This window comes from Pneumocystis murina (assembly GCF_000349005.2).
Source record: "Pneumocystis murina B123 chromosome Unknown supercont1.14, whole genome shotgun sequence".
Classification (NCBI taxonomy): Eukaryota; Fungi; Ascomycota; class Pneumocystomycetes; order Pneumocystales; family Pneumocystaceae; genus Pneumocystis; species Pneumocystis murina.
The window spans coordinates 202,005-214,808 of record NW_017802372.1 but is presented as its reverse complement, the minus strand read 5'-3'; the positions used below and the strand labels follow the sequence as shown (position 1 = coordinate 214,808).

At 26.2% G+C, this 12,804-nt stretch overlaps 4 protein-coding genes across 4 annotated transcripts; 3 read left to right on the top strand and 1 right to left on the bottom strand.

Moving 5' to 3' along the window:
* Positions 1-140: 140 nt before the first annotated feature.
* PNEG_02943 (hypothetical protein) lies at positions 141-447 on the top strand (the record flags this gene model as incomplete). Its single annotated transcript, XM_007876797.1, has 2 exons — positions 141-224; positions 274-447. The coding sequence occupies 2 exons, from the start codon at positions 141-143 to the stop codon at positions 445-447; spliced, it is 258 nt and encodes an 85-aa protein (XP_007874988.1).
* Positions 448-695: 248 nt separating this feature from the next.
* On the top strand, positions 696-5,178 carry PNEG_02942 (hypothetical protein; the record flags this gene model as incomplete). The annotated part of the gene is made up of 3 exons (XM_007876796.1): positions 696-950; positions 994-1,251; positions 1,294-5,178. The coding sequence occupies 3 exons, from the start codon at positions 696-698 to the stop codon at positions 5,176-5,178; spliced, it is 4,398 nt and encodes a 1,465-aa protein (XP_007874987.1).
* A 104-nt stretch (positions 5,179-5,282) lies between these two features.
* Positions 5,283-9,376, bottom strand: PNEG_02941 (hypothetical protein; the record flags this gene model as incomplete). Its single annotated transcript, XM_007876794.1, has 17 exons — positions 5,283-5,349; positions 5,393-5,505; positions 5,549-5,636; positions 5,681-5,761; positions 5,805-6,019; positions 6,064-6,187; positions 6,232-6,577; positions 6,622-6,721; positions 6,766-7,149; positions 7,196-7,306; positions 7,348-7,498; positions 7,540-7,871; positions 7,917-8,299; positions 8,343-8,556; positions 8,601-8,965; positions 9,006-9,189; positions 9,242-9,376. 17 exons carry the CDS (start codon positions 9,374-9,376, stop codon positions 5,283-5,285), a joined length of 3,393 nt encoding a protein of 1,130 aa, XP_007874985.1.
* A 460-nt stretch (positions 9,377-9,836) lies between these two features.
* Positions 9,837-12,384, top strand: PNEG_02940 (hypothetical protein; the record flags this gene model as incomplete). The annotated part of the gene is made up of 5 exons (XM_007876792.1): positions 9,837-10,019; positions 10,071-10,231; positions 10,286-10,350; positions 10,400-11,259; positions 11,304-12,384. Exons 1-5 carry the CDS (start codon positions 9,931-9,933, stop codon positions 12,382-12,384), a joined length of 2,256 nt encoding a protein of 751 aa, XP_007874983.1. The 5' UTR covers positions 9,837-9,930.
* Positions 12,385-12,804: the final 420 nt, after the last annotated feature.

Sequence of the window (12,804 nt, the reverse complement as noted above, 5' to 3'; positions counted from 1 at the left end):
ATTGGTTATTATATAATGTAAATATTTATTACTATTGAAAACATTTAAGAAATGTTTTTATTCATATAAAAATACTATAAAATTTTGATATTACACTGGCTCAAAATACAACATAATAGAATATTCTTTTTAAAGAAAAAATGTCTACCGCTTCTCAAAATACTGAAAAAAATAATTGGAAAAAAATAATAGAAAAGTTTAAAAAAGAACCATTAGTCCCTATAGTTAGACTTATTTATTTATTACGAAAGACTATTTTTAATTCATCAATAGGGAATGGTTGCAACATGTCTTGCACTTTTTAGTGCGGCTATTGCTATACAACAAAATAATAAAAGGCTTGCAAATCGCATGTTTCGATACAGAGTTTATGCACAAGGTTTTACAATAATTTCAATGATTGTTGGAAGCATCTATTATCGACATCTTAATTCATCCATTCTTTGATTTATAATTTTAGATTATCTTGATAATCTCGATAATCTAATCTTGATAATCTCGATAATTTCAAATTTTTAATAAATAAATTACAAATTTATAAACAAAATTATTAAATAGGGTAAATAGATTTATCTTTTGGTTTATTGTTTTTACTTGGTTTCTCCATTTTTTAATATTTTAAAAAGCCGGTCTTTCATTGCTTCGATTTTCAACCTCATGAAAATTTAGAATCTTGTTTTTTTTTTTATAAAGGTATGCAAGGTGCAGTGCTTACGCTATGGGTTCACGACAGGTCTTTTTCTAATCATGATGTGATTATTAATGAGGATCTTGTTCCGGGTTTAAGTGCATCATCAGCTATTGAAATCCGACAAACAGGTTATGAATCATCTCCAAAATTGTTGGGATTAGGGGGAAAACAAATGGGAATAAGTAGGAATTCTAGACGTCTTTTTGCTATTCCTACGTTTTTAGAGGGGGACTTGAAAAAAAAGCAATCAAATTTGCAGGTTAGTTTTAAAAGAATAAGAAAATTTGGATTTAGAGAAAAAGATTTCTATTTCAACGACGCTCTCAGCAGCTTTTGGATTAAGAAATAGAATATATGTAAAAGTGACTATAGTTGAGGATAAAATGTCTATTTCAGCGGATTATATTGTTATTTATTTTAAAGATCAATATATTTCTAGATCAGATATGTGGAATTTATCACAAGATTTACAAGGAAAATGTATATGGAAAAGAGAGAAAATGATTTTTTCTGGTAGTCTTAGGGCAGATATTAGAGAAATATGGATAAATGGCAAAAAAGTATATCTTAAATTTTTTTTTAATATATATTAATGATAAAAGAAACATTCTGCTTATGTTTCGACTAAAACTAAACCAATATTTCGATCAGAGAGCGCAAAATGTTTTCTTTTCCTTCAAATGAGTAAGGAAATGTGGGAGTTTGAAGAAGATGGTGAACTTTTTTTTGATAAAGCGATTGATGGATTTCTTCCTGAGCTTTTTAAAAGATGGAAAAATATGGGTACACGCCATAGTGTTACAATTATTCTTTTTACTAGAGTTTATTACGATGGGATAGGCCCTTTTTGTCTTTCTCAATCTCAGGAAAATTATTGTTCATCTCAGGCCCAGAAAATTATAAGAAATTATAAAGATTATTATGAGACATGTTCGAAATATTCTCAGGATTTTTTTAAAATTGTATTCGATAATGTATTTTCAGGTGAATGTATGACAACTATATCTGAATTAAAGCAAGAACTTCAAAAATTCAAGAAAGATGTCCTCATGTATGAAAGAATTAATGAATTATCTCATGAAAGCATGGGTTTGGTTTCTGCAAGTATGTCATATGCGTTACAAGGAAATGTTCTTGAGGCTATTAATATTGTAACAAAACAATTTTGTTACGATTATATTGATCATGATCTTATAAGAACGGGTGCAAGTATTGTTATTGTAACACCAGGAACTGGCCATTTTGAAGTAGACGAAAAAATGTTAGAAATTACCGCAAAAAATCTTATTAGTACTGGTATAGAAATTGATTTTATATGTTTGAGTAAACCTCCGCTTCATATTGTTCCTTTATTTAGATATAAGAAAAAATCTTCTAATGAAATCAACAATTCCCAGGATGCAGATAATATTTCAGTATATCCTTCTTCTAGTTTAAACTTAAATATGTCGAATAAAAATCTTTTTAGTTCTTTACATCAACATGAATCATGGGTATATGCAGTTCCTTACTTTTGTCAAGTTAGTTATTGGAATTATAAAACAAAGAAAAATACTAGTTTTGTTACAAGTTGCAAAATGCATGAATTACAAATGATGGGAATAATGGAGAATGAAGCTAGTAAAATTGCTATTGAATATTTACCTGAATTTGATTTACTTGATGATGGGAAAATATCATCTTATTGTGAAGAATATGATGAAAATGTTTTTAGAATTAATAGAAAGGATAATAATTCTTTAAACAATGAACATTTAGATGAGAAGGAAAAAATATTAAAGAATCGTAGCTTCTCTCAGAAAACTGATCTGGAAAACATTTCGACTTTAAATGATGATGTAAAGAAACAGGCGAAATATAAAGAGTCTGATAAAGAGCCTTTTTCTGTGCATAAAAAAGTAGACAAAGTTGCATCTAAGGCTCATACTCTTTCAAAAAGATATTTTGTACAAAATATTCTAAGTATGGGAGAATTATTTAGTAGCCAATATTTAAAAGCTCTCCCAAGCATTACTTCTGTTTCTTTTCTAGCAACACAAAAAAAACCTACTACTAAGAAATTGACAACAAAAAGTAATCAGTTAGAATCTAACGAAACAGATTTTTTAATTTCTCAAAATAATCCTCAATATCCTTATATTTTTCAGAGTAGATTGGATTCTAAAAAGGATTCTATAAAAAACAAAATTAATACTATTATGTCAAAACAGCCTGAAAAAATCATGGATATCAGAAAATCTCTTTCTTTAGAAAAGTTTCAAAAATTAAAACCTGAAAAGGATTCATTTTGGCAGATTATTCAATATCCATCTAATCCTTTATCTAATCCACCTCCTTCGGATGTATATTATAAAAAATGGAAAGATGCTCATCCAAAACAAAGAAATATAGAGGAAGTTAATTGGTCTTCAATTTGTAGCCCTGCTTCTTTACCTCTTTCAACAGATCTTTTTCCTAGTGCTGAGGAATTGCGTGAACTTTATCAAGATTATACATATACAATTACTATTGACCCAGAAAAAGTTAGTTTTGATCAGCATTCCCTTCTAATAGAACTTATAAATTTACGGCTTAATCAAGGTTTTCAAATAGTTATTGGAGATTCTGTTTTAGCTGATGATCCTAAGTCAATCATATTATCTCAACATTCTCCAGTGTGTAAATTAAATAAAAAGAATACTCTTCAGGGGCCTTTGGATAATTTTTATAAAACAATATATTTGGCACTTGATAATTATCAATTTCACAAAATAACTGGGGATTTTTCTGGATATAATATTCAAGTAAAGAGATTTATTAGAAAATATAGTCCTATTGGACCAATAAATTATAAATATCATACTTGGTTCTTATCTAATAGTGGGTATCAACCTAGAAGTATTACTTTTTCTTCTCATCCGTTTGAAAATCAAAATTGGAATTATGTTGATCAATTAATAGCTGGACAAGAGGATAATTTAAGTGATTCAATAAAGTATTGGAGATCTCGTTTCGTTTTAATTCCAGTGGATATTAAAACAATGCCTGTTCACCAAATTTTAACTTATTTTAATGCTAATAGTACAGATGTTTTAACTGATGAAGAAATTCGCATACTTGGCATACTTAAAATTTATGAATTAATAAAAAAAGGCCAATATCTTAATTCATTTGAAAGAGATAGGATTAAACATACATCTTGGAAAGATGGTAATAATATGGATTTAATTTTTATTACTTCAAATATACCTGCTTTTATTATTCAAGAAATTGAAAGTTTTGATTCTGAATATAATTTTCAAAATAAAGAAAATTCGAATACTGGAAATGAAAAATTAAAGACACTAGATGCAAAATTAAATAGTATTGCACAGGAAATACAAGGTCCTAGAGGCATTAAATTTCAAGATCGTCGGTGGCATTTGAAATTATATGAAAATTGTTTCATTGGTATGGATATGGTTACATGGTTACTAGAGAATTTTTCGGATATTTCAACAAGAGAAGAAGCAGTTTATTATGGGAATGAGTTGCTTTCTAAAGGATTATTTGAACACGTTAATAATGATCATCAGTTTTTGGATGGATATTTTTTTTATCGATTAAAGCCTGAATATTCATCATCAAAAACTCCTAAGTGCTGGTTTGGAACGCGTAAGATTACTCCTATTAATGCTGTTTCTGGAAATCTTTCAAGATCAGATTCTATTGCATCAAATTATCAAATTTCAACATCTACTAAAAAAATTCAGAAAGTAATATTAAGCAAATATTTGATTTATGATGTTGATACGCAAAAACAAAGTTATAGGCCTGAATGTATAAGATTGCATTATGATAGAATTTATAATCCAAAATCATGTTATCATATTCGTTTAGAATGGGTTAGTGTAACATCTCGCTTTGTCGAAAATACAATACAGTCTTGGAAAAGAATTGCTGAGAAATATGGTCTCAAACTTGTTGAGGTTCCTATAGATGAAGCCTGTAAAATTAATGATAAAAATCCACTTCAATCTACTATTTCGATTAAATTAGTGCTACCACCTCCTCCTGTCCCTCATTTAATAAAATCAGATGAAATTTTGGGAGAGGATCCTGATTTTTGGTGTATTCTTTTATTAAGGAAGTTTGATTTTGTATTGGATTTTGAGTCAGCAAGTAAATTCCCAAAATCTATTGATATCACATATTCATGGGGAAAACCTTCTTATAAATACTCTCAGTATATTCATAGATCAGGGGCAGCTATTGCTCAGATCGCTGATGATAATACTATTTTATGGTTAACAAATCAGTTATATTTGTCAAGAATTGGGTTTATGGTTCATGCCCCAAATCAATATAATATTGAATCACAACGAAACATTAAAGATTTAACTCTAGAATCAAATAAGCTCTGTGCAGATTTTATAAAGTTTTGCTCTGATAAAGTTTCTTTGGAAAAATTTTATGAGGAAATTCTAGCTAAATATACATTAAAACAAGAAACTAATGAATCTGAATAATAATTTTATGACATTATTGTTTATATTTAAAATAGTATTTTTTCATATGATAAATTTATATAAAAAATTCATTTGTATAAGGTGGACTGTTATTAAAAATATTTTTATAAATTTAATACTGAATTCTGAAGAATTTCAACATATTGCTTATTTTCTTCTATTGATTCCATCCTAATTTTATTAATTTAATATTTCATAAGACTGTTATAAATACCAACTAGTTTTTATAAGAATATTGATGAGATTTGAATACAATTCCTGGTTAGAAATATTTAATTCTTTCTCAGTTAATACCATATATAATCCTTCTGCTGCCCTAGCTCTAATCTAAAAATAATGATTTTAGATAATTAAAAATAATTAATCTTACCACGGGATAAGAATGTTGTAATAGTAATAAAAGTTCATTTAGGGATTCTGATGCTATTTTTATAGATAATTTCGAGATCTCTACATAGCTTTTTGAAATTAACATATTATTTTTTTTCAAAAAAGAACCTACGTTTTGATTGATAATGATATCTTTTGGATAGATTTGCTTTTATATGAACTTTTTCTGATACAGTTAAAAAGGTGTTCAAAACTAGAACTATTTAAATAATGTTTAAATATAGAATTTGACCTACTCAAATTTTCCAACAAGAGATTCAAATATTAGCCTTTCAAATAGAATATTACAAAATATCATGAAACATATCATGAAATTATTATTAGTAATATTTGAATCACAAAGTTTCAATAATGAATTGCTAAAATTTAATAATGTTAAAGAATTACTTTGATTTTTTTCAATTGGAAGATTAATTAAATAAAATATTAAATGGTGCTCAATTTCTTTCGTCTATTATCATATTAAAAACATGATGTGTATTTTTATGAAATTACCAATGATTCGTTTCCATTAATACTATTTATTAAACCTATAAGAATATATTCTTGATATTCTCTAATGCAAAGTAATTGAATAATATTTGGTATTACATTCCTAGGAATCCTCCAGTCATGAATTCTAGTTATAGTTTATTATTTAAAAAATAATCATAATCAGCTTACCTTTTAAGAGAATTTTTAATTAATTCAATAGATTGAGAAAAATATGATTTTTTCATATTTTGACATAAATTAACAATATTAAGAAGTTGAGAACCTGCTACAACCCTTAGACTATCAAGTTTTTCTACAGTTTGCCTTAATAAATTCCCAATAATGGAATGAAATATTGCATCGGTTAAAAAATAATCAATATTATAATCAAAAGCTAGTTCAAGAATATAAAAAATAGAGATCATAGATTCCTTTCTGACCCAGGATCCAACATCTCCCGCAAATCCTGTAGAATAATCATTTAGACCGTTTAAAAATAGCTGAGTTAATTTGTCTAAATGTAAATATTGGATATCTAGATATAAATTAGTGAAAATAATAGACACTTTAATAACCTACTAAATGAAGACAATGATGAATGTTTTTTAGAAGAATATAATATCTCTCCTAAAGCTTTAATTGAATTTTTTTTAAACGTTATATCAGACAATGGTGTTATCTATGATTATTAAATAATTTTAATATGAAATTATTTGTTTTTACCTCTATTAAAACAAGCACAAGAAGTTCTAGTATATCTTGATAGTTTTCAAAATATTCAATTTTTCCTAATACACAGAGTAATCCATTTGTAAAAGTATCTTGTTTATTAAAATTGGATTTTATATGTATAATAAATTCATTTAATTGTAGACGAAGATCGAATCTTTTAGCTAAAGAACTAACCGCTTGACTAGCTTCATAGTGAATACTATCAATTTTTAAAGAACATTTTATATAGTCCATCCATTGTAATAAACATGCCTCTTTTGCATATTTTGTATTGGATATTTCAATAATATATCGACAAATTGATCCATAAATATCAGGATAAATTCTAAGGGTATTTTTTGGTAGCATTTCTTCACAAATTAATTCTTCAAATTTCTATATTAATTAATACATAGATAAATAAAAACTGGTATAATTATACTTGAATTATATCTGAAGGAATATCTTTGTACTGCACCTTAGTAAGTATTTTTGCTAATATTTCAAGAGTTCCATGCTGCATAATAATATCTTTTTTTTCAAAATTCATCAACTATAAAATTTAGATAATATAAAAAATATATACAAAAAAACCAAAACTGGAATAGCTTTTGAGACAATTGATGGGTTTATTTCTGCTATCTTTCCTAAAATCTGAGATGATAAATCTCTTATTTTTTTATCATAATGATAGGCCATTTTTTCAGTTAAATAAGAAATTATTAAATCTTGATATTCATTAAATCTAAAAATTATTGAGACTAGAAACTTAAATATAACTATTACTTAAATAGATGAAAGCAAACATTAAGATAAGAATTTCTTTTTGTAGCCAATGTATAAAAATTCATTTCTTTAATAATTTCAATTCCATGAGGAAATATTGATTCTCCATATCTTCCAACGCCCTCTTGATATGCAGAACTCGCTGCTCGTCTAACATTTGTTTCTTTATCGAATATAGCAACCATTAATAATGATTCTGCGAGCATTGGAAATAAATGTATTACATTATCAATTGAATATCGGCGAAATATAGACCATGATATATAGCATGCTGCATCTCTTACATTATTTCCAAGATATTGAGTTCCTCTCCTTTGTTCAAAAGTTAATGCCTATATATAATATTAATAAGATAGCTTAAAATAACTTAATGCAACTTTTAAAAGTATTGGTAAAATTTCCCTTAATCTATAAGGCAATAATAAACCTCTTCTGCAAAATTCTGCAATTGTCATAGATACGCCATGCCATACTATGTCATTAGAGGTTTCTATAGAATAGGAACCATCTAGATCCTTAATTGATGAAATAACTGTTGATATTACTTGATTAGCATTAGACTCTGGAATATGAGAAATAATTTTGCTAATTCCTTTAGCAGATGAATATCTAACAATTGTACTGGTGTCTGAAATATTTTCTAGTAATAAGTATAAACATTCTTCAATTGCTGGATGTAGAGCCACATCATCAATATCTGCCGATAACTCCTGAATATCAATGCCTTTTATGCCCAAATTCTTAGCTAAAGAATTTTGTTCTAAAAATAATAAACATTTACTACACGTATATAGATTTTTAACCTATTTTATGAATCCATGATGCTTCGTGTGGTTTAAGAAAACATAAGCAAACCCGTTGAAATAATTTTGTTGTTAAATGTCTTATCTTGTCATTAGAATGTTTATTTCGTGTTATTAGTTGCAATAATAAAAATGTATCATTTGCAATTGTAAGTAGAAAAATTCTGTCATTTGATTTGAAAATATTACATAATGAGGATAACAATCCAATTTTCTATAATTTTAAGGAAGATGCTTCATTTTATAAGATATTTTTACCATAAAATCAGATGTTGTTTCTAATATCCAAGTATCTCGTATCCATGATATAAATGATGGCAAATGTAATTTATAGGTATCTTTTCTAGTAAGTAGTCTTCCTACCAAAATAGAGGCTGCATCTCGTTCTTTTCCAGATATAGAAAGATACCGTTTACATAAAACTAATAAAGAATCAATAATGTTCGTATTTCCAGATAAGTCTGAGTTAATTCTTGATAAATCAAACGGTATCATACAAAGCAATGATAACCATAAAAGCAGAATATACCTAGTAATCCATAATTCTGTATCTTCCTGAGGTATATTTTGCATATAAAAAAGAATTGATTCAAATAAATAAAAATCATTATAGAAATATTTTACTAAAATTTTAAAAAATATTTGTAGAAAATTTATACCTACTAATAGTTTTAAATCCACAGATCTTTGTATATATATATAATATATAACATAATCTATTTATATATAAAAAAAAATCACAAGATACTTTATTTTTGATTTCTTTTATAATAACATCAATGACTGGATGAATAAGATTTTCTAATTCTGAATCTAATAGCTCTGGCTGCTCTTGAAAAATATTTAGCTAACCAAATATGTCAATAAATATCTGAAATATTGTATAAAAAAATTAATACTGGACAAATTATTTTTTCAACATTCCAATTAATGTCTATAAAGCTCTTCAAAAACTCCAAAAGGTCTTCTTTGAATTTTTTAACAACTTCTTGGCCATTTTTAAGTGCATAAATTTCTTTATCATCTTCTTCCATCTTAATTTCTTATTTAGCCAATATAATACAATAAATAAATCCTTTTAACGTCTCATATTCAAATAACCTAAATATCTACCTTGAATTAACTGTTGAAAGTCCCTTAAATCCTAATTACTGTTTAAATCATCAATTTTTATAAATTGATTGATGGTATTAATTCTTCAATCTTTATTATGATTTTAAAAAAAATAATAAAATATAATATTTAAGAGCAAATACTCTAATCAGATTTTGAAGCAGATTAAGAATATCCTTTAAACCTAAAATAAGTTTCTTTTTTTTACAAGTCTTATTATTTAAATATTTTGATAATTTAAGAAAAATAATAAAAGATATTGAAAAAGATGTAAAGGATGATTTTTCTTATAAAATATTAAGAAATTATTAATTATTTTTTTTCAGTGTATATACTTTTTTAAAATCCGTTTTTTTTTTGGAGCCTAGGAATATAAACGGGAGCCTTTATTAGATATAAAACATAAGATAAACGAAAATAAATATTGAGGATGACTTATATAAACATATACGTATTTATTAAGGCCTAATAAGTTATGCTTAGTTGGCTTTTTCCGAAAAAAATAGACTCATTTTTGACTGAAAACATAAACAATGATACATTTCAATTACTTCATCCATTTCCGTAGGAAAAAGATGTTTTTTATGAGGATTTTATTGACAATTTGGAATCTAGGAATTGTTTTGGTATAGAAAAGTTAAAGAGCGACGATATTCGGGTTATTATAGCTCAAAATATTGATAATAAAGCGAAAACGATTCTTTTTGATTCAGAAAAGATATGTGAGAAAGAAATAGGCTGTTCTCAATATATAAAAGCATGTAGAAATGAAGAGGGTTAGTATATTATCTTTTTTTTTTGAGATTTTATTGGCTAAAAAAACAAATAAGGAATAAAAAAAAATTATTCAAATGTTTTATTATCTGATTTAAATAGAAATACATATTTTAAACAGGTATTTTTTATTATTTTTAAGGTATTTTTTCTTAGGGATTGCTTTTTAGACTATATCTACTGAAATGATATCCGATTTGATGTTTGGTACAGTGCCTATGACGTATCAAGGCACTATTACAAAACTTCATCCACTTTTTTCATCTGGAACGTTTTTTCATTCATTTCTTTTGACTAAGTTGTTTACGATTGAATCTGATGCATCATTTTCAACATCTAATTCTAATAATTTTTCTGCTTCTGACCGATATAATGATTCATTAACTGATTTATCATTAAAAGATTCTTTATTGCCTAATATGACGTCTTTTGAAGAACATAAAAAAAATGTTTTATTGCGGAAGGAATCCGAATCGCTATTTACATTATCAAGATTAGGATCTTGGGAATCTTCTAAGTCAATAATAGATCAATCAAAAAAATATCCATTTTTGACAAATATTCCTAAAATGACTGGGATGTCTCGTGAATCATTTAAAAAATCTAAGCCCTATGTTTATGCAATAGGCATTATCATTACTTTAAATATAAATAGTGGGGATTTTCAAGATGGATACCAAATTATTAACCAATATTGGAGTATTTTAAATAATGCTGCTAATGCCTTACAGCGGTCAGTTTTTTCTGTGATTTCGAAAAGTTTAGAAAACGTCAATTGCGTATTTTATAAGGATTGTGAAACTTTAGAAATAAGTCGTATTGCCTCTGATACAAATAGGAGAAATTTTATGATGAACAGCATATCATTATATAATGATACTATTATTTGTGCAGTTTTAAAGTTTAAAGAAAGAATACTTACTGCTATTTCTGCACCTTTAGTAATTCATATTCCAAAAAGAACTGAACAAAAATTTAAAGAAGAATTTAAAGCTTTGTTTAGAGAATTAGACAACAAACCATGTAAATTGTATGTATATATTTTAATATTTGGGCCTTTTTAATTTTATATAGCTTTTTTTCTGTTTTACTTACTGCAATACTTTCAAGTCATATGGAAATTACTTCTGATTTTTTATCTAGAGACTTAACTGAAATATTATCAGAAAAAAAATTGGAAAATATTGTTATTATTAGCAAAAATTCTTCTCTTGCTAGACGTATTATATATGTATTATCTGGGCTTATTTTTCATGATTTACGTAATATTCAAATAATCGATTATTTATGGCCATCTGAAGGGCTTTTATGTCTTTCTCGAAATCATTTACGTCCATGTAGATCAAAAGAGTCTTTACCTAAGCAGATTTTTGGGTGGGATATACCATATTGTTGTCCCCTTTCTAAAGTGCAAACTTATTCTATGTCTGCTTCATCAATTGATAGCAAAATGTCTTCCGCTTCTACATCAGACTATGCAATTCGTCAGTCTAATGGTCTATATGGATCTAGACTTGGTAGTTGGTTTAGTAGTTTTTTGACTCAAAAGAATCATGAAACTATTGTAGCCAATAATTCAAATCTAAATGAGGATAGTGATTTACAATCTCATATGAGTGGATCATTTCATGACCAATGTTCAAGTCTTACTTCAGATGATGAGGATATGATTAAATCTTTAACAAAAGTTTCTGCTAAATTAAATGACAAAGGAATTATAGAAATTGATCCTTTAAATACTGTTACTGAATTTGAAAATTCATCCCAAGTTATCGATTTGAATTTTCATTCCACGCCATATATTACAGGATATTTAGATTCTATTCATTTCGATTTTATTCTTCAGGCATGTCCTCCATCTATAAATCTTGAGTTGCAAATTCAAAATCAACTGAAGCAAAGAAGTATAGATATACGTGATTCACTTCACGAATTTAAGCCATCTGAAGATATTGTTTCTATTCTTGTTGCTGATTTATCAAATTGTGCAATTAAAAAGTTTACACTCCAAAGATCTCATACGGATTCTTTATCTTCAAACATTGATGAAAACATCCAGCAAATGCATAATGAGCATCGTATATTCAATGAAACATTAACTTGTATAGATAGTAGTTTAATTGAAAATATATATAATTATATCTTGGTTAATTAAATCCTTTGGAAATAATGTTATGATTCTTATTTATATTTTTAAGGTTATATATTGAAGATTTTCTGCAGTTTTGAATAAAGTTGTTGATATAATTATATATTTGTATATATTAATTTTTATTTAATATAAATACATTTTATAGTCTTATTTTTTAATTTAATTCTTTCCAATAAATGGTATTTGGATTTTATTTGAAATATTTAAATTAACATATATATTACTATTTATATAAATATTTTTTGTTTTTAACAAATTATTTTTAAAAAAAAAGGAAATATTTTGTTTTAGATCTTTCCAAAATTTGAAATATAATTAAAATTATATATATATTTTTAGTTTTCATACAAAAAACAATCTATTTATTAAATTCTCATTTTTTATATAAAAAAGCAAAATTTATCAATCATCTATAAGAAATTG